At 39.6% G+C, this 21,741-nt stretch overlaps 2 protein-coding genes across 2 annotated transcripts; one reads left to right on the top strand and one right to left on the bottom strand.

Moving 5' to 3' along the window:
• Positions 1-1,105: 1,105 nt before the first annotated feature.
• Positions 1,106-17,484, top strand: LOC113171639 (nectin-4-like). The gene is made up of 11 exons (XM_026374142.1): positions 1,106-1,552; positions 4,387-4,587; positions 6,038-6,205; positions 9,508-9,786; positions 11,539-11,656; positions 14,089-14,240; positions 14,414-14,579; positions 14,718-14,793; positions 15,037-15,096; positions 15,870-16,070; positions 16,302-17,484. Exons 1-11 carry the CDS (start codon positions 1,498-1,500, stop codon positions 16,587-16,589), a joined length of 1,764 nt encoding a protein of 587 aa, XP_026229927.1. The 5' UTR covers positions 1,106-1,497; the 3' UTR covers positions 16,590-17,484.
• Positions 17,436-21,670, bottom strand: LOC113171640 (zinc finger and SCAN domain-containing protein 32). Its single transcript, XM_026374143.1, has 2 exons — positions 20,542-21,670; positions 17,436-19,804 (listed from the first exon to the last, which is right to left on the bottom strand). The coding sequence occupies exons 1-2, from the start codon at positions 20,822-20,824 to the stop codon at positions 18,891-18,893; spliced, it is 1,197 nt and encodes a 398-aa protein (XP_026229928.1). The 5' UTR covers positions 20,825-21,670; the 3' UTR covers positions 17,436-18,890.
• Between the last annotated feature and the right edge of the window lie 71 nt (positions 21,671-21,741).

Raw genomic sequence — 21,741 nt, 5'->3', positions numbered from 1 at the left:
AACACTTGATTAGATCTGGTTTTGTCCAACAACAGGACAGTGACACAAAGCACAACACGCTACTATGCAAAAACTATTTGGGGATGAGGCAGTGAGCTGGTCTGTACGTAAAAGAAGTGCCCATGGAGACAGTTCAATTTGTGATGTGAAGTTTAGGAAGCACAGGGAGACTAAACTTTATTTATATTGGTCCTTTATGTACTATTTATTTTAAATGGGTTCAACAGGGGTGATTCACTTTAACATATATAGATATAAAAATACTGTGTCAACGTGTGATATTATCTCAAGAAGCTGCAGGTTCCTATTATTGTCTGCAAATCATTATCTGCTTATAATAAGTCACAAAGTAAACAGTTGAAACAACAGGAGTATTTTCCTCTATCAGATAAACAATCAGGTAACTTGGAAAAGACTGAAAGACATAAACAGATGCTGCCTTCATGTCCACCCGGGAAATTCAAGCATTTTCTGACGTGATAGGTGTCAAAGGTACACACATTCATTACACAAGCAAAAGTGCAAGTAGAACAACCACTCCAGATTTGTTATTGAAGTGGAAGTACTAAGTACTCTAGAATGTAATTAAGAACAAAAGTACTCCACTAAGAAACTGGTTTATCTGGTCATCAGTCGGAGTTACTTATACTATGTAACTTGATGCTGTTTTTATAATGAACATAGAAGTCCCAACATGGACCTGATAGGTTGTTAAATATAATAATACACCATCATCTGTTGGTTATACATGTACCTTTTCTATTTTATTAAGATTCAAACTGTCACATAAATGTAATGGAGTATAATATTTGCTGTGGAGTCAAAGTATCATAAAACAGAAACGTAAAAATGTGTTCCTCACAACTGTACTCAAGTATTTAACTAAATATACTCAGATGCTGTACTTTCAACACATTTCATTGTACACTGTACCATGTACATTTGTGCATATGACAAATAAACTACCTTATCTTCAATCCCTCAGGAGTTCGAGTGCAGATTTGTGAATTCCGACTTTTTCAAGCATCAACTGAACGAAGCATTTAGGGCGTGTCCAATTGTAAGGGGCGGGGCCAGTGCGCACAGGTGTGAGGGTTCAAACCTGTGTTTTAGTTTTCCTCCGTGTGCGTGACAAGCGTCTCGTTTTCTGTTTGTTCAATATACGTCTCTGTTTACTGCGGTAACACAAATATCATTTTACATTTACATCTTTGTTGAGTCGTCAGTCAGGTGCTGCTGCTGCTGCTGAGGATCTCGTCTTGCACTCGGGATGAAGTGTACAGGTTGCGTTAAACACCGCACAACTGTTTCCAGGATTTTTATTTTCTAAGCATCATTAGTGAGTTAAAGAGAAAACACCTGCTGCACCTGTCGGACTCCTCACTGCTGCTTCACGGTCTCAATCTGATGCAGATCATGAAAGCCTGATATGGGGTTTTAAACCAGTGAGAATCAAGTTCAAATCAAATCAAATCAGCTTTTTTAAGTGGACTGAAGATGGAGTTGACCACCGGGCAAATGGCAAAGTGTCTGGTGCTGCTGTTTCTAATTGGTGAGTGTCTGTTCCATTAGTTTTCATTTCTAATAATGACAGTGAATCTCCTTTATTCCCCTTCACTGTCAGTCTGCTTTCATATTGAACTTTACTGGATGCATGTAAAGTTGCACAGGTAAGACAATAAACACCAGAAATAAAATGATATTAACTCAACAGAAGTGACTGTAACACACCAAGAATGGAGTTTCAGCAGGCTATGTCTAATAGTAAATCTACATTTTGTGAATTGTCTGTATAAAGAAATAAAAGCAAACCGGCCACTTTCACAGCAGAAGTTGAAAAACACCTTTACACAAAATAATAGTAATAGTACCTTTATAGTAGGCCTACGTGGAATTCAAAGTTTCATATCCTCCGAGGAATTACCCTCCTCACCTCTTATGCTGAATTAGTCTGTGCTCAAAGTTAGTTTGAATATTACGTGTTCAAAAGTATGTGGCCACTCCTGATCTTTCTATCTTTTAAAAAGCAGTTTTGATATGATATTTTTCCATTTTCCCTGTAGATTAGTGACATTAAACGCTGTTTTTTCACCAACACTTTAAAAACTACTCAACCACAGGCGTCTGGACACTCGTTCATAATCAAGGGGCTGATTATCCACATGGTTTGTTGGTGTGTTTATCCAACCTTTGCCACATTTAACTTTGTTTTAATAACACTCATTTGTTTTTACTTAAGAATAATCTGACAATTTTATCTATTTATGCTTCAAAATTTATTCAAACAGTACAGAAGACACGTGAAGCAGCTGAACATGACATGTGGTAAATGGCCACAGGTAGTAACCGAAGAGTTCATGTGACAAAAAACAGGCTGTAAGACACGTCTTATTTCAACAACTAGTATCTAGTCCTGTGCACAAAGCCAACATGGAAAAATGTTTTTCCCAGTTGGACGTGCAAGATCTTGACATATCTGCTCCGTGTCACGACCCCTCCCATTATCTCTAGAGTGAACGGAAACACTGCGAGCCAGGACGCTCGGCATCAGTGTCGGATCTCGCTGAGGCTCCTGTGAGTGACTGGGACTAAATTCCTGCAGCCTGTCTCCAAAATCTTGTTGACAATCAACAGTCACATATGATTGTTCAGGTGTCTGCATACTTTTGGCCAAGTAATCTATCTTCGTGCAGGTGTGGAGAAAGAAGTGACATAACAGAATGTGGCCCAGGCACATTCTCACTTTTAGTCAACGTGAATCAGAAACTCTTGCCCAACTTCTGCCTTCTTGTTTTTGTGACTAATTCGTCTTCCTTAGTGGAGATTAACACTTGAACACTGTGCTGCTCCAAATAGTAAAGTAAAAGCATGTATTAGGCTTTTACTGCCACCACATGTGTAATAGTTACTGCCATCCATGAACTGGAAAAGCCTGATTAGCAGCCTTGTGACGTTCAAGCGAAGCCTTGTTTGTCAAACTGCGTGTGTTCTCAAGTCTTCCTTTCAGTTGTTGTCTCTCTTGACGTACTTTGTCACTTCTGCCTTCTGCTGTCTTTTCCCTCCTAAAGGCTCTATGTCCACCTCTGTGCCTTTTCTTTTACTGGCATGACCGATCAAACAGCACAAGAACAGTGTCTCTTTTCTTGCTACTCTCCAATTGGGTCATTTATACTGTAGGTCTTTGTTGACCAAATTTAAACCTTCTGTGGGCTTGAAGAGACCCGTTTCTTCTCCGTGTCATCCGCGTGTCCTTGCACAGATTGTGTGGGATTTTGTGCGTGGGAGTCCGTGTATCATATCAGCTTCTTTGTAATCATTAATTTAGCTCATGAATCAGTAACCACAGGGGGAAAAAGTGTGTTTATCCCAGAAATCAAAGGGCAAATGTTTCGCTTTTCCTGTTTGCATTGTTGGCGTTGTGCTTTCTCACACCCTTTTCATTCACATTTCTGTTGGCATGCCACAGTTAGATGTAGACTTTTAATCAAGTGTGATGATTGTTTAGTCAGTCTTAGTCATTAGACAGCATGAATTCATACTTTTTTAAGCAGCTTTGTCTGTAAAACCTTGTAGCTGTGCACGGCCTGCAACAATTAATCAAAAGGCAAATAAACCTCAAACACATGGAGACTGTTGATTTGGTTTTATTCTGTCATAAACTGATCTACATAAGACACTTGTTTGGTTTTTGATGAATATTTGAACAAGTGGCACAAGGAAAGAAGAAGAGGAAATAACTTCAGATAAATATAATCATGTAGCACAACACAAAATATCAAATGACTCTCAGACGGCACCTTAACCATCAAATCACACTCGCACAGTAGGAAACAAGGGAAAGATTTAACTTGTATAAAAGCACCATTGTCACTTCACAGGATGTAGATCGTTTGTTCAGCTCTTCTCCTTCTTTGTAGATTTGAAATGTCTACAAACAGGCAGGTCTGGTGAATTGGTGAAACACTTGTGTGAATCAGAGTTTTGACGTCTGTCTCTATGTGAACTTGTCTGTGGTAAACCTCACCTTTGCCCCGAGGCATTATGGGGTAACACATCAAAGATAATGAGGATAGAAAATATGTGGGTTGACTGCAAATGCAAATTTGTACATGAAGAAAAGAAATGTGTAACAGTATTTATATGCTTTATATTTCAGGTTTTTCAGATGGAGTTGGGAGTTTTATTAAGATTAAACAATACAGGACAGTAACACAACAATCGGTTACAGGGCAACATCATGATTCTTGATTCTATGCTCAAAGAGAACTGGGTTAGGTTAAGTTAAAAGATAAAATAAGTACTTTATGGAATAGTGTTGTTACAGCACACAATGTATCACACAATCAACAACACAACATTAAATCCTCTCTCTGTCTCTTTCCTCAGTGGTCTGTGTGCAGGGCGACTTTATGGAGCCTCCTGAGCGCGACACCTCATTGCTTTCTCTGGCAGAGAGTCAGACCAGGCTCCCCTGTCACTACCAGGTGGAAGAGGAGGAGAAGGTGGTGCAGGTCACCTGGTATAAGGAACTCCCAGACGGCAGCAAGGACCAGATGATCACCGCCCACTTCAAAGACGGCCACACAGGTACATTAGAGTGACGAGTTAGCAGTGAATAAACTCTTCTGGAGAAAACTGAAGAAGCATATTTAGGGTTCGAGATGAGCGACTGTATGTGCTTGACATTTAATACATGTTGGCCCAGCAGCCGCCACAGTCACAGTGATTGCACATACTGCAAACAGTAATTGTCACGAGTCCAATCACCACTTGATGCATCCTTTGGTTTCAGGTTCGCTTGAAAGATCTGTTTATTCCACACTTTTATTTAGGAGTCATCTTTTTTTTCAAGCATGCACCATTTTTTATAGATCAACTTGTTCAAGTTTCTTCAGAGCTGGAATATCCGGCACAGTTTCACCCATTGCAAAGCTGCATGGATGAAGGGAAGCAAACAGAAAAGGTCACACCTCCAGCAACACTTACAGCATGTTGAACGCTATTGTTAAACCAAAGCATTTCAGCTTGTGGTGTTTGTCAGGCTCTGTCTCTGACCCCCATCCTGTCTGTCTGTTCCATTCTTGCGAAAGCAGTATTGCAGAAATACCTCAAAGGAATCTTTTCTAATTTGGCTGAAGTGAAAATATCTACTCGAGCTGCATGGTGATTTTTTTTCTCTGTACTTCTTCTGCTTCTTCTAGTTGATGTTCTTGTTTCCACGTGTGATTTTAGTCCTTCATTAAGTCTGATAGAAGAACATCTGTAATTAGAGCTGTGGTCAGCGATGGTGCCCTTTAACTAAAACCCTCATCTGTGGACTGCGATTGTACTGGGAATAAAAGGCTTTTAGAGAGTTAGTTCAGCCTGGATTAGGTCAACTAGAAGAAATCAAGTTGAAGAAAATCATCTGCATTGAACCTCACAGTGTTTTAAGAGTGAGCACTTCACACTGGAGCCACCTTTATTGTGACACACACTATCATTACCTTTGTCAGTTCATCAGCTGCTGCAGAGCATATTGATCCATACCTGGAGCCTCACTATCCTAACATTACAGTTCAATCAAACAGTACAGCCTAATGGTGTCATATAGCTGTTATTCTGTGTACGATGATAAATCAGCTTGGAGCTGGAGCTGAACCATATATTGTTTTTATTCTGACACGTCAAGTTATTTATTCTATTATTCATTATTAAAACATATATAAGAGGGTTTAGTTGTATGATTCTTTAAACTTTCATCTAGACAATATCACTTCTTAAAGGAAAAATATGGAAAGATTGGAAAAACATTTATCATTAAATCGGTCATAGCATTAAAATGTGTTACAGACAGTGTAATCTGAAATGTAATCATATGGATTATTGGTGTTTAGGGTGGAGCTGTGACATCACTGGATAAATACAGGTTTATTTAGCAAATGTCTGATTGTTTATTTTCCTGTCTTGGAGTTAAACACTTTTGATGAACCACAAGACAATATGTTTAATGGATGTATGATCTCTATTCTGCTGACGTCTCTGTTTTGTATATCAGAGTTTGGGCGTTACTCCGGCCGTGTGAGGTTCGAGAGCAGCATCCCCACAGACAACTCAGCCCTGCTCATCCCCAGCACTGAGGAGTCGGACGAGGGAAGCTACACCTGCCACATCTCCACCTTCCCATACGGAAACTTTGAAAGGCACATCGCCCTCACTGTCTGGAGTAAGAATCATCTTCTTCCTCCCTTTCTTTCTTTCCTCTCTTCTCTCCCACACTTACCTAATCCTATCAGATCTGCTGTAATGATGTTTAAACCATAATCATCTTCATAGAAAGAGACGAGCAGCCAAACGGGGGAATTCAGCAGGTTTGTCAACGTGGCCACAAACATTTACTCTAAATTTTCAGTGGGTGAAAAGCAAAAACATGATAATATTTTATAAGTCCTTTTTGGATTATATTAATACAGGTGGAAAATACAAATATCCAAGTTTTAAAAAAAGTTAGAAGATAGAAACTTAGCATTCACAACATTACTGACTAACAGTATAGGGATCTGTTGCCTCTGTTTGTAGGCAAAACAAATCAATTAGGCCTCAAAGAGTTTTACCCCCCTTATTCATAGACTCCTGAATTTATAAAAAGAAAAACTGCTGACAGGAAGTAATAGAAAATAAAGAAACCTCAAAACGGGCAACAGAGGAAGACTGCAATCATTGTCAAAACCTAAATAAATGGGTAGAGAAACAGAAATACAGATGGCTCTTCTGTACAAAGAGTCACTACGTGGTTGGTGAATCAAATACTGACCTTCACTGTTCCAAAATATCAAACCAGTGGGGGATTTTAGTCTGTATACGTGTTAAAAAGCAGGTTTCACCACCATCATCGAAACAACAAATGAGAGATTATCTTATGGAAGAATTATATTCATCCCTTTAAGTTCAGAGTTCAGAGAATCAAACGTGCCAAAGAACATTGGCGTTTTTTGCTTTAACGTGTCCCTATTCTGTACATGGCAGACATAACAACCTTGTAAAAACATGTAGATTAAATAGTAGATAAAACACCTTTAAATAAACAGGTCTCATTGTCCCTGGGTCACCTCACGGAGTATTTTGGACCACCTCCGTCTTCATCGCTGGCTATCGTTGGAGAGGATTACAGTGTGAAATGATTTAAGTGGAACCATCTCCATAAAGCCTGTGAGAAAGCTGATTTTGAACAGATCATCCTCGAAATAAAACCTGGAGCAATGTTATCTATTCTAAATGTCATTTTACTGGCAGTCACCAGCGATGACGGCTCAGTCACGAACCTGTTCCAACACGCCACACATCAGACAAACCAACAGAAATATACAAATGAGTAACTGACAACCTGCAGCACTGAATTACCTAACCATAAAACATTCAACCATAAAATGTTGAACAAATGACAAATAACTCCATAAGCTACTTACGTATGAGTAGACATACTCTCCATATATTATTAAAAAGCGATCATACTTAGCTGTGCTAGTTTGTAGCTCTTTAAACTGATACTCAGTAAAACCACTTCAGTCCTTTATAGCAACATTAACTCTATTTATGCAGGTTTGGTTTGGAAAGTGGAGGAGAACAAAATTAAGTTGGAGCTCTTTAAAGTGTTTTTTTTAGCAGTACGTCAAGTCTAAATCAAAATATACAGTGCACAAACACATTTTAAAAAGTGAAGGTGACAAATGTCGTTAGGCCTCACCCTGCTGCCCTCAAAACATGTATTTATTTGATCTGCCTAAAACAATTAAGGTAACAATAGCAAAAGTATTTCCAACTGGCGTTATTGTTTAAATCCGACAAATCAAGTTCGAGTTGCCTAATTAGTCTAGTTACATCTCTGAGTTGATTTCGTGCTATATAAATAAACTGAATTGAATTAAAAACATAAGTTGAACTCCTTATTTAATTTCCGTCATACTAAAATATGCTCATGCAGAAGTATCAGTAACTCTTTATCCAAATAGTTTTGGGCAGGGAGGGTCCAGATTGGACAAAATACCAAAAAACAAATGCAAAACCACTACAAAGAGACATGAAATGAGTAAATATAAATCCAAAATAACTACAAAGACTCAAAATACCTGAATATAGGTGTAGAAATGGTGTATTTCAATCTGTGGGCCTTCCTCCTGTGTAGCAGGGGGCCATGCATGTGCTCACTTTCTTATAATCCGTCCATGGGAACACATCTGGATTAGGATTTTTCTTCAGTCTTATACAGAGGAGCACAAACAAAGAAGCTCATCTACTTGGGCTTATTCAGTGAGTCAGTGTCATTACCCATGTAAAACAAATTGGTGTTATTCTTTGATTTGGGATTTTTTTGGGGAGTGTAATATTTAGTATTTGTCCACATGAGAGCCTTTCCCCTGAAGATTACCTGTCATCAAACTCTGTGGACAGTACTGTGATGTCATGTTGTTTTGGGGTTTCTGTTTATAAAGTTTGAGTTTCCACAGGTGGTGCCCTTTTCTTTGTCTGTTAATCTATAATGGCTATTGTTGCTAATCCTAACTACCTGTTTTGTCGTCTGCGTTAATAATCCCAAACACTGGGGAAAGCCTTACCAGCCACTCGGTGTTTACGACGGTAAAGGTTCATAACTGGGGTGTGAATCACCATCAAACCAGTTGTCAAACCAGTTGGTGACCGAGGGTAACAGAACAGAAATGTTTTTGTGCAATAATACTTCAAGTGACGCTACAGTAGCTCACCTGTTTTCCAAAACAGTCTGTGCTTTTAGTCAGAAATGTGATCTTCACACCATGTTACAGTAAATTGTTAGGAATTCTCCACACGGTCGATGTGTATGTCTGGAGTTATATCCTGGTGGTGTCTTGTTTTCTTATATGTTGTATGACTGTATTCTTTTCTTATCTGATACGAGGACTTTGTTGCTCAAACTTGCCCCCAACTTACAATCGCTGCGCAAATATATACAAACTTTGATTAAAATCCTGGTTTAATGGATGTAATTATACTAGATAATTTCAGTTAAAGTTAAATTAGCTTTGAGCAGGCTTTGGAAAGTATTAATTAAATCTGAGTTTAATAGCTGACATCGTTTACAGGGACTGTATGTGACATATTTTAGCTAAGCACTTTTAATAGATTCCCTGGAATAAATCACTGTTGTGCAGTGAAAAGGTGGTGTACGACTTTACCTGTACAGGGTAAAAACTTAAATCAGTTTCATTGTTCTGACCCTTAAAAAAAACAAAACATAAAAGATAGAGCAAGGAGGGTTTACTTTAATGATAGGCTTTTTTTTTTAAAGCCCATTTATACATATTAGTGTGAAACGTCTCTAAACTATCAATATACTCCATGTCTCTGTGTCTGTGTCAGTAAAACAAAAAGTGGATTTCTGGGCTGCTTACTAATGAAAGACCTGTTGATCCTCAGGAGAAAGTAAATCCATGAGTCTTAATGCCTTTAAGCACCTTAAATCCAAAACTCACCCGGTTCCTCCTCTTCTGTTAGTCTTACCCATCTCCTCCCTGGAGCCTGAAATCCTGGTGGAGGGCCAGTCCTACCGCATGGTGGCCGCCTGCCGAGCTGTGGGTCGCCCGCTTCCCCGTCTCTCCTGGGACACCGACCTGCCAGGCCAGTCCCAGAACCGCACTAATGAGGGTGGGTCTGTGTCCAGCTACTACTTCCTGCACCCACTGCGCAGCATGAACGGGAAAAAGCTGGACTGCTTGGTGTGGCATCCTGGTCTGGAGGGGCCACGCAGGATCTCGAACCGCCTGGTGGTTCAGTGTGAGTACAGCTGATGGTGCTGTGTAAGAAGTGTCAAATAATTCTTGGAGGTTCAGGTGCTTAACGAATCACCATTTGACTTTTTTTTTTTTTTTTTTTTACAACAAAGTAATAGTAATACTATATTAGACACAAAATGCAAATGGGCCTGCATTACATTCTGCTTTTGGTTTCGTGTCCAAAGTAGTCACAAGTAAAACTTTTTAACAGGAAATAAAGAGATGGTTCTACTTATAGATACATACAGCACCCTGAAAGTCAATAGTGTCAACCTGTAAACACAAGTCAGTCGTATAAATCCCTTGTGACAATGAGAGGAGTGTAAAGTGCTTCACTTTGGTCAATTCTGAATGTTTCCTCCACAGTGTTTTATAAATGATATAATCAAATTTTTCCAGTAATCATTTGATATGCAGCTGGGCCAGTTTTAGACTCTCACAAATGGAAAAGTACAAGTGAAACTACCAACGTTAGTGAGTGTGTTTACTGTAGGAGTGTCAGAAATAACACCAACAAAATGAGGTGGCGTAGACGTAAGTGAACTTCTAAAAGTGATGTAGTTAAAATATTTTCCTGCAAAAATGTCTTTCATGTCGTAGGATACCTAAACCATGTCAGTCTAAATACAACAGTCAGGTGCTCTATTAAACCCTGAAGTAGGTTTTTCTTACTGTGACTGCACAGTCTGCTCCGACTACCCACAAATAAATAATTTCCTAAAGCTTTTTATTGGAGGTGATGGAGGACAAAGCCCCTGTACTGTGCAAAAACATTCTCTATGGAGATACTTGAACAAGTTTTTATAATGTACAGTATATTTTTCTCTTTGTTTCCTTTGACACTTCGTAGTCAGTAGACTTATCCAGTGTACCAGGATCTATCTAACCCATATAACTAGCTGAACAGCATTTACGCAGTATGTCAGTTACCACCGCAGCCGTCCTTGAACTGTTCATTGATCAATAGTTTGCCTCCCAGTTCCTCCTGGCCACAAGTTAAAATGTCCTTGGTCAAGACGCCTTAATCACCTTAAATCTCTATAAAAATCAATTTATTTATCTACAATTTATTGTTGTTTTTTGCAGCTGTGAGTACGACTTCCTGCCCCTTGTGTTGTGTTGTGCATATTAATGATCAGTTTGTATTGTGGAAATTATCTACTGGGCTATCAGCCAACTTTTATTAGCTTTTCCCACTAATGTAAAGTTCAGCCAATGAGATTTTTTCCCCTGTAGGTGCCCTGCAAGAAAATATTTGTACAGCTTGGCCTCAAGTCCATTTAAATAAATGGGTGACACTGGACTAAACATTAGACAATATTGGCAGGTTGGAAACTGTATGAGTAATACTCTGTGCTCCACTTTTACTGTTCGTGTTGTTGGAGAGAAACCATTTGAACTTCTGTTCTATCAGTGCTCAACAATCGCTCTTTGTCCAGTATTCTGGGCAGTTCACAGACATCCTGAGGTGTGGATGTGTCACGTGACTTATTGATGTGAGTCATGAATTTGAGGACTGAACTTAACTTAACCAGTAAGTCCCAGTTTCACTGTTCAGCCTTAGACTTGGAATAATCTGACTTAAATCAAATCAACTTTTTGTTGTCTTGACAGCTGATATGTAGCAGCCGATCATATCGAGCAGGCAGCAGGCACGGACACATTTATCAGTGTAACACAAAGTGTTACCTCACACAGTATGTGGGTCAATACTTTGTGCTGCTGCATGCTTATGTCTGCGTTTTTGTTTCAGACCCCCCAGATGCCACCATCTCCGCCTCCTCAGGGGACTGGTATGTGGGTTTGGAGAGCGCTGAGCTGGTCTGTGAGAGTGGGGGATACCCCAAACCTCAAAACGTCACCTGGACATGGTACTGTCATCACCCTGTCTGCTGCTCATACAGATCTATGGTTTAACTGTCTGGCTGCCAACAAGACTGGGACAATTATACATTCATTCAAACCACTGTAATACTATCTGTGCTGCTAAATTGCTCTTTACATTGCACAGGAATGTGTGTGAAAACATAAATAAGCCACCACTAACACGTATACACAAAGACTACACAATCGCAAACAACAAAGAAGCGTGCTTGAATTTACAGCAGGATGCCTCTTTTCTTTTCTGGCTCAATTCATCATGGAATAAAAGCCGTGGTGTCGTGTTGCGCAATTTGGAGTTAGAAAAAGAGGCAGGGCGATTTCTTCTTTTTTTTTTTTTTTTTTGCTTTCACACGAGGGAGGGAGTGTGACACAAGGAAGAGCAGGAGACATATGCTAAGCGTTTAATCATAGTGCCATGCTTTAAATATCACTCTAATGCCTGGTAAAACACAGGGTCTACACTTTAATTAGAGACACTCCACCAGCTATTACAGCTACGACTATACACACTATGATCGAATGATGTATGCTGAGTGCTAAATATTTCAACCTTCAGACAGTCTCGAGATATTAAGATTATTCTGGATTAAATCTTTTCAACCTCTCAGACCCGATGGCGCATCCTTTAGTACCAACACATGTTGTGTGGACAAACATTATTCAGAGCCAATGAGGCATAAAATACTTAAAGTAAATAAGCTTATAACAATGACAAAATCAGTTCACAGATTGCACAATTAGAATCAATAATTGAATCCAGATGTGTAAGAAATTACCATTTGTGGTTTGGTTTTACGCAGAAAGACTCCAGGACGTCACTGCTCCCAGTCAACGATTCAATGTCAACAATTTTATTTATTTAATTATTTATGTACACACTAAGATATTTTCTCTTGATTTCAGTCTTAATGCTAAGCTAAGCTAAAGCACTATAGATTCATATTGAAGTTACACATTGTGACGATGACACCCCTTCTCTCATCGGACTCTAGAAAAAACAATAAGTGCTAGTTTCCCAAACGTCAAAACGCAGCAGATATGAAGCAGAATGACGTGGAAATTAGCATCTAAATGTTTGTTTTTCTGTAATAGAACAGTGCGAATCTGAATGCACAACGTTTTGCTGAATCACTGAAACCGAATTTGTTGTCATGCATGGCAAAAAATATTTATCCAACTGAAGGGAAATATTTAAACCACTAAAGCAGTAGTTTGTCATTTTGCAAAACAACCTTATTTGCTTTCTTGCAGTAAGATGAAAAGATCGATAACACTCCTATCTGTCCATCAAACATGAAGCTACAGACAGCAGCTGGTTACAAATGAAACCCGATGTTATAAGAAGCAGTAAAAAACACTTCCTACTAGAAGTTTAAAGCTCGTTCTTATTCCTATTTCCTTATTCTTTTAAAAAACAACAGTGTAATAGCAACAATTTAAAGCAACTCAAATGTGAAATATAATTGATTAGTTCATTATAGAATATATATAGAAATAGAATATAAAATAGAAATGGGAGAACCCAGATGCTGTTTTTTTTTTTTTACCTTCCTTCAACATGTATGAACCCTTTTGCTAAATTGTCAAACTATTCCTTTAAGTTAATTATAGTATAGTGTGGTTTCGCTCATTGTGAGATAGTAAACTCTCCGTCTCACTGCACTGATATTGTGACATTTTACGCACAAAGATTCTGTCGGCCAAGTAATTAAAACTGATTGCAATCTTTTGGCGGCTAAAGGTTGGATTACTTACCCTATCTGCTTTCAACCATCTACTCTGTGTCAAAAGCAACCTCCACTTGTAGTTCTAATATAAAAGGCTGGGTAGAGAAGCTAGGTGGGGTTTTGAGAGAAGTAATCTGAGCTGGCTTCAGTTTGGGGGGTAAAAGAGCACTGAAACAGCTTTTGCAGCACAGTGAAACCAGGGGCAACTTGACCCCTCTCTGTGGACCTGATCAGAAACTGGCTCTGCAGTATGTGGCCTGTGACGCCTTCAGCTGCACAGTGTGGGACTAAGTTGCTGGACTTTAAATCCCCAAACCCTACTATTTATTTGCTCCTCGCAGATCAATGGGCGCCTGTTGTAAGCCCTGCAGGTTTTGGTTCAGGTGCATGCAAATTGTTGGTTACACTCTGTGGTGAACCTGATCCTGTGCAGTGTTTATTTAGCAGAATCACTTCCGTGATGCAAACCAGTTGTTGCGTTTGGTGCTGTTACTGAAGAGCAGATGTCATAAGATATTTGTGTGATTCCAGCTCTAAGCACAAACACTTTAAAGTGGAATGCAGGTTTACACTTAATTTGATTTCTTAGTTACAGAAATGAGTCACAGCTATTATTTCAGGCAGTGAGTCACAGGTTCTGTATGCGACATATCTGTGAATTGGTGGTGATATTATGCTGTGATTATCCACAGGAGAGGAGGATCTCTGCCCGACGGGGTGTCTGCAGCTGGAGAAAAACTTGTATTTGGACGACCCCTCCGTCTGAATGACACTGGGGCCTACGAGTGCATGGTCAAGAACAACGTTGGAGTAGGGAAAACAGACTACATAGTGACAGTAACAGGTAAGTGCTTGGCTTCCTTTTTAGTCTGGGGTAATTGTGTATCTTTGCTGCCCCCTTGTGACTCATAGTTATTAAAGTAAATGAGGATCAAAATAGCTACAAGATGTGGTTTAGTAGGTTGGTGGTTTGTGTTTGAAGATTGTATCGGCATTCATGTCTCCTTCGTCTTTTAGAAAAATCTGCACGTAAGGTCGACCCCCCAGTGGACAACCGGCTGCTGATCATTATTGGAGCCTCAGCAGCAGCTCTGGTCCTGGTCCTGGTCGTCGTCGTCCTGCTGGTCAACCACTACCACAGGCGGAGGAACAGGAAGCTTGAGCTTGAGCTCAGCGAAAAAGCGTGAGCTTGATTTAACTGTGATGAGAGCTCGACTTTGAATGTTTTTGCATAAACTGCTCTTTAAACTGTTTATAGATGATGAAATATTTTGTGAAATTAAATTTCAACACTCGTTATTGTTCTATTTTTTCTTCCCAGGCACGAAATTAATAGCCTCTCCAGACAAAACTCCTTCAGGAGACTGAACTCTACTGGCACAGACCCCAGAGGGCAGGTATGTACACACACTCTCCTGCTGAGAACAATAACCTGCAGGGCTGAGAGAAATCTGGTCGACACACTCGCCTGAGGTTGGGCGTAGCCAGGATGGAGGCCAGTGATTACAGGTTGCTGCAGCTTCAAACGAATATCCTGCAGTGTTCATAGAAACATACTGTGTTATTATTATCTTATAGGGGGTGTTTATTTTTATCTTCTGTGTTCACTCACCTTGTTCCACTTTCTCTGCTCTTTGTAGGGTGACGATTACACCCTCCTCAGAGTAGACAGCAGAATGAAGAACAGTCAAATGTCTCTGGTGAGTTCCTCCCTGGAAACACCTGAGGGCCTGTTTGGTTGGTGTTTTTGTCCATATTCAATAGTCGATTATAAACAGGCAGACATGTGTAGAGCATGCTACAAATGTCCCTGAATAGACCTGAGCATGATGTGTTCACATGGTTTTAATATGTACGCTTTATTATGTCTGGATTTGATAGATAAAGGCAGTTCTGGTGAGGGTTCTTGTTTTGACAATATATACAATGAGATATTTATTTAATGTTTAAAGTGTATGTGACCAGTGTGTTTAAGCATTTCGATTTAATTTCCTGCATTGATAAAAAATTGCCATATTCTGTATTGTTCACACATCCAAAGTCACAGGGATGTATGTGTTTGTTTTTAAATTGCAAATCTTTTCTTCTATTTGGTCTAACATAACCCAGAAACCCCGTTTTTTGTCTTCGCTTGAACTTGATAAAGTTGTGAAAACCATTCATGAGAATGTTTAGTCTAATAAAATCTATAAAGTAGTATTAGTATATATAAAATAATATACATATAATACATAAAATGACACGTAGGCTACAGGAGCATCCTTTGTGCTTTCCTGCATGGCCTGTAAATTGTCCCTGGCATCCTCTAATTAACATTACATTAGTTTGACATTTATAATTAAACAATTAATCAATTAGTTTGTAGGTTAATAATAGAACATTAATCACCAACTGTTTTATCATTCAGTCATGATTTATCCCGCAAAACTCTTGACTTGGCCATTTCTCAAATGCACCACCTCTCTGTCTGCAGGAGCGACCCATCTATAAAGGCAGCCAGTCTACCCTGGGTGGGAAATGGGGGCCTTCTGGAGAGGTGGAGCTGGATGAACTGGGGCGCCCCGTCCTCTGGCACAACGGCATGGAAAGCCTGAGAGGAGAAGAGATGGACGGAGTAAAGGAGGAGCGTAGGAGGAGGGTGGAGTCGTACCTGAAGAACAGCAACATGTCACTGGTATGTGTCACAGGGACAGTTTGGTTTCGTTTGTAACAGGTTTTGTGCAAAGGACGTAAACACGATACTGAAGCAACGTTATAATTGTTTACTAAAAGAACTCCTGCACGGCCAGCTCTGTCTTCAAATAATTAAATAATTAAGTCTAGTATCAGTATTGCTTTTCTGTGCCTTTGTAAAGCACTGTGTTCAGAATATCAGAAAAGTCTGATCTCCTGCTGTGTCTTTCAGGACTCAGGCCTTCCTTCATCCCTGGTTCCCCTGAAGCCCCAGCAGGACGACGGCGTCGGGCCCAGAGAGCCAGACCTGAGCCATCAAAGGGAAGAAGACTCTCCACACGATGAGGACTGGCCTCCCACCCAGAACGCAGAGGAAGAACCAGAGGATGACGATGGCAGCAACAGCTCCTACCAGATCACAGAGGCGCTCGCCACTCACTTCTACTATAGTAATGGGATCCTGAGGCCCAGACCACACTCCAATGCCATTCTTCTGCACCCCAAAGCACAGCTGATCTAGACCACCGTCTCCCAACATGTTTCACAACATGTGAAGAAGTCTGTCTGCAGTCCTGGATTGACCTTATTTGTTATAACTGGAAGTTACCTTTTGACTGCAGTAGGTAATTTGACTCATGCACTGCCCAGATGACAGTTCTTTATCTCTGCCGTATGAACTGTTGCTCCTTTATTCTAACTCTGTAATAATTGGGACGTTTTTCACTCTTAGTTTTTTGACCTTTTCAGTCTTTATAGTGAAGAGATGACACAAACTGAGAGGAGAGAGAGGGAAACTGGGGTTCATGACCACATACTGAATATAGAGAATCACTGGGCCAGAGAGGTTTGTCTCTTTATATGAAAACCCTTTCTCTCCTCAAATGTACAAGGAATCAAGGTTCCTGTTACACGATGTTTACTGTATTAGTGCATCCACTGCTTCTGATGAATTGCAGCTGAGTGAAGGTGCCTTGTTTACATCCCAAACATTCAGGGGTGACGAAATGGACACAGTTTCTGCACTTGTAGAGGATAGTTAGTGTGTGTATTTGTATATGTGTGTATATATATATATATATATATATGTGGAAGAACAAAGCTACTTTATGTTTGTGATTATATCATAAATAGGTGACTACAGAAAAGCTGTTACTGTGAGGACCTGAACACAGAAATGGAAAAGGGGAAAAAAAACAAAACAGTATGTGAACTTTCTGTGTTTAAAACACATGTACAATAAACTGTCAAGTTTAGCAATGAACTGACTGTTTGAACAACACAGGAGACCTTCTGTATTAACACACTCGGTGTGTGCTAATGTACGTGTTGTTTTTATATTCACTAATTGTTTTCTATGAAATGGAAAAGTTGTTAAAATGTTTATTCATAAAAGTACAGCATATGCAATTTTAAAAGCAGTCATTATTTTTATTGTAACCTTGAACTATTTAAGGTTGTTTGACAGAAGGTATCATGAGGTTGATACAGCTGCAATATCTGACTGTAGTGATTTTCTGGTGTATGTTCGCTCCTAACTTCACATCTTCGTTCCCTTGATAGTGACTAAAATACCTGAGACTGTGAATACATGAAGAAAGAGATGCAGCTAGTGTCACTAGAGATGTGGGTGATGAGTTCAGAGAACTTTTGTATCTCAGCAAACCTCTGTATTAAAGGAATATTTAGACATTTTCACTAGTTTGGAAGGAGTCAGATAAGATAAAATTAACAATGCCCTCATCTCATCTGTCCCTTAAATATAAACCTACAGATTAGAGACAGCTTATTGTGACGTCAGGAAAGAAGAAGGAAACAGGCTCACACTGTCAAAGTGTTAAAAAGCTTATCAGAACCTCTAATGCTCAACTGTATATATATATATAAAACATATATTTGCAATTTAATCTAAAAAATCATAGAGAGGTGGGATGAGACTTGGATAATGAAGGTCATCAGACAACAAGGCCTACATGTTATTGAGCACCTGAAGAGAGCTTTAGGAAGTAGCTGAGAGATGACCCATTTTTCTTATTAGGAAGGTTCCTGACAACTTAAATGACCAACAAACATTTGTGGTTCATCCATGATGTAAGGCTGGGTTCATAATATCCTAAAGGGAGGAGATTCACTGCATCATCTCCTACAAATAGAAAATCTATTAATAGTGTCTCACAATTCACTATTATTATTTGACCACGTTACAAAATCCACTGTTTCATTAGCTTTCCAAGATAAATACACAGTTTACATCATCTTGTAATGACTACTGTAATCTGATGCTGTAATTTAAGAGGGAGCAGTTTTAAGAGCTGTGGTTATCTATAGGATTTCTGATAATTACTATGAATTAATATCTTTCTATTAATTAAAGTAAATTAGCCAGGGAATCAATTCTTGTGCAAATTCAAATGTAGACGCAGGTCCTTCATTTAACTCCATATGCAGTATTGATGAGAATCAACCATAGATGAGAAACCTATTAAGGAATACAGTTATCATACATACAGAGGTTTACTCTCCAACACTTTGATTCACAGTGACTCATGCCATATTAAAAACAATGTGTTCTGCACCATAAGCTTTCAAAATCAATCTGCAGCTTTGTGGGACTTGATGTTGCTACATGTTTTTATGTATCTCCTAACTGACTTGATTAACTAACTATTTAGAAGTAACAAAGTATGTCCAAGCTATGATTTATCAAAAATGGTGGACAATAAAATCTGTCAGCTACATCACTTTGCAGTAATATCAAAAGACAAGAATCTGTTAGTTAACGCAACAGATATTTAAGTTTTCTCATTCCTCAAAATCCACTGAATCAAACTGCATTTTGGGACAGAGCCTCTTTGTGAGTCCGCTGGTGAGTGCGAAGGTTACTCCTCTGAGAAAAACACTTGCCACATGTATTGCATGTGTACGGTTTCTCTCCTGTGTGAATTCGCTGGTGAATCTCCAGATGACTGACGCGATCAAAGCTTTTCCCACAGAACGGGCAGATAAACCATTTTTCCCTGATGCGCCGACTCTCCATAGTTTTATGCAACTCGGGGTCGTTTAAGAGAAAGTATCTGCTGTCTGGGTTAAAAGCTGACACACTTTTACTTTGGGGTTGTGTCTCGGAGAGGAATCTGATGGACACTCCTCTCTCCGGGTGATTTATTGCTTCTGTAGGTTGACTTGGTTGAGTTTGGCTAAAAGTCACTGGAGCCCTTGATTTACTTGATGCACCTTGTCCATTATCCCTCATAAACCTATCAGAATATGCGGCCTCTCCTGAATTATCAAAAATATCCAAAGCGTTTTGAATGAGCAGGATTTCTGTGTCCAGATTTTGCGACAGTTGCTTTGGTTCAAAAAAGCAGTCCGAGTCATCAGCAGTGTCGCTGTCTCCGACTAAAACTGATGTCCACTGTTGGGCCTCTTGCTCTTCAACAACATCAGCAGATTGGTGGTTCTGCTCCATCTCGTGTTGACCTGCTCCATCGTTAACGCTGTGATCCGACTCCACTATCTGCTCCACAATCTGGACATCATCTTCGTCTTCTAGCTTGACTATTAAGTCGTCATCATCTCTAAGGTCAGTTTCACATTTGTCAGACTTAAGCTGCTCACTCGGATTCTCCTCTGTCTGAGAGGGAAGTGGTGGTGGTGAGTGATTCGTGATTGAGCTGTCCGCCTTCTCTCTGATGCTCGGCCCAGAACACAAAGTCTGGACTGAATCTATTACAGGTCCTGAAACGACAGAGGAGGTGCATTTTGCTCTTTGTTTAACCAGACATCAAGACCAGACAGAAATCATTTACTTTGTTTAAAGACAATTTTACTTTGTGACTAGCGAACCAGTAATTCAGGTAGTAAATATTGTAATTTTCAAAAGCAGGTGCTCAAGTGCCTCAACTACCATTTGGTTGTATGTATGTACTTTGATGTAGATCTAACAATCGCCCTTTTCATGAATGTGGTTTCAAAGCTTGAAACATGTAAAAGGGGTACAAAAGCCCAAGAGATAGAGATGTATCCCTGTCTGAGATACATGCACTACAAACAGTAGTTTCTAAAAGATCCTCACAGAAACTAACAACAACAATTTCTTCAATTTTTCTACTGATTATTGCTTTTATAACAAAACCCCTAAACCCCAAATGACTGAGTTTACAATAACACAGAAAAAGCAGCAAATCCTCAAATCTGGGGAGGGAAATTAAAAACCTGGAAACCAGAAACTTTTATTTTTTTGTCAATCGCGATTTAAATTACGAGCACATAATAGAAAAGCAAATCTAAATATGGATTTGCCCCCAATGAAGGGATTAATTAAAACTAGACACTTTATGGTCTTAGATAGATGCACAATCACAGTACAGCATGTGTGTAAACAATCGGGTATTCTTTTTTTATAATGCTTATCAATGTTTAATAGGAGGTGAAGTGTAAATCTTGCTGTCAGATGATTTCACGCTCATCCTTACCAGCGCCGGTGGATGGCAGCAGCCGGTTCTGCTGCTCTCTCTTGGAGCTAGATGATGAGGACAGGTTCGTAGTCTGAGCTTGAGACAGGACCGTCAGTCGCTCCTTTTCCATCAGCATCAGCTTTCTGTTCAGAGCTTCAATTTCGCCCTCTCTCCGGTGGAGCTCGGCCTGGATGAGAGCGAACCCGTCCTCCCATAGTTTACTGATTTCTAGCACGGCAGCTTTAGCTAGCATCTCCATGATCGAGGCTAACTTGCTCTGGAAAGCCACAGTGTTGGCCATGTTGCCCCGGTTCAGCACCTCTGCTGACTTCAGCCGCGATTAACCTAACTCCGTGTGTGGGGACTAATCACACAACAATAACAATTTCGCCACTGTAGTTTATTTACACTACAGTTGTTGTTTGAGGCGAAAAACATGGAAGTGTAAAAGTAACAGGAAGTGGTCAGGGTCACATGACGGTGGATCTACGGCGTCTGTGTCGGGACATAATTCGTGCGTGTTTAGATACATGATCAGTGTTCTCGGTACCGAAGACACAAGAATTTTATTCTTTATTTTATAGTTATTTAGAAGGACTGAAATATTGATTTATTTATTTTATACCATGCATTATTTATCTAACTATTAATGCAGATATCTGTTGATTAAATAAATAATAGAACACTAAACACGATCGAACATAATGTGAGATAGTTTATTAGTTATTGGTCAAGTCACGTTTTGTGTAAAGAAATGCTATAACAGCACTACAAATAGTAGTAAATTATAGCAAAAACGCCTATATTGTTTTCATAATGTAAGATACCGATGAGTTCGGTAAATAAGGAAATCCGAAAGTAGTCTGCCTATTTATAGTCGCCCATGTGTCACGTATTACGGTGTAAATATAATACTGACCAATCAGTAGTGATGGCGAGATGAAGCCTCATGAGGCATTGAACCTCTTGAGCCAACTGGTTCGAGAAAGGGTTCATTTCTCGAAGCTTCATGTGCAGAAAACACCTACTGGCCAAGTGTATAATCACAGGCAGCTGTATCTGAACCACATAATGTGTGATGCATTGAACTGAATTGTGTCTGTTATGTGTGTTGGGAATGGCTATGAATTACACAAAATGCATGACCAAATAATGTCTGTACATAAATCATCACATGTGTATAATACATTTTAAGCTCCTCCCCTCACTCGGGTCACG

This window comes from Anabas testudineus, chromosome 17, assembly GCF_900324465.2.
Source record: "Anabas testudineus chromosome 17, fAnaTes1.2, whole genome shotgun sequence".
NCBI classification, from domain to species: domain Eukaryota; kingdom Metazoa; phylum Chordata; class Actinopteri; order Anabantiformes; family Anabantidae; genus Anabas; species Anabas testudineus.
The sequence above is the reverse complement of the archived record's forward strand: the minus strand, read 5'-3'. Positions and strand labels throughout refer to the sequence as shown.

Bases quoted from the DNA above. Each gene is read 5' to 3' on its own strand.
- LOC113171640 (XM_026374143.1), bottom strand. From the start codon at position 20,824: ATGGCCAACACTGTGGCTTTCCAGAGCAAGTTAGCCTCGATCATGGAG. The intron at 19,805-20,541 runs GTAAGGATGAGC...CTGTCGTTTCAG, and splicing joins GCTGCCATCCACCGGCGCTG to GACCTGTAATAGATTCAGTC.
- LOC113171639 (XM_026374142.1), top strand. From the start codon at position 1,498: ATGGAGTTGACCACCGGGCAAATGGCAAAGTGTCTGGTGCTGCTGTTT. The intron at 1,553-4,386 runs GTGAGTGTCTGT...CTCTTTCCTCAG, and splicing joins GGTGCTGCTGTTTCTAATTG to TGGTCTGTGTGCAGGGCGAC. The intron at 14,241-14,413 runs GTAAGTGCTTGG...TTCGTCTTTTAG, and splicing joins CTACATAGTGACAGTAACAG to AAAAATCTGCACGTAAGGTC.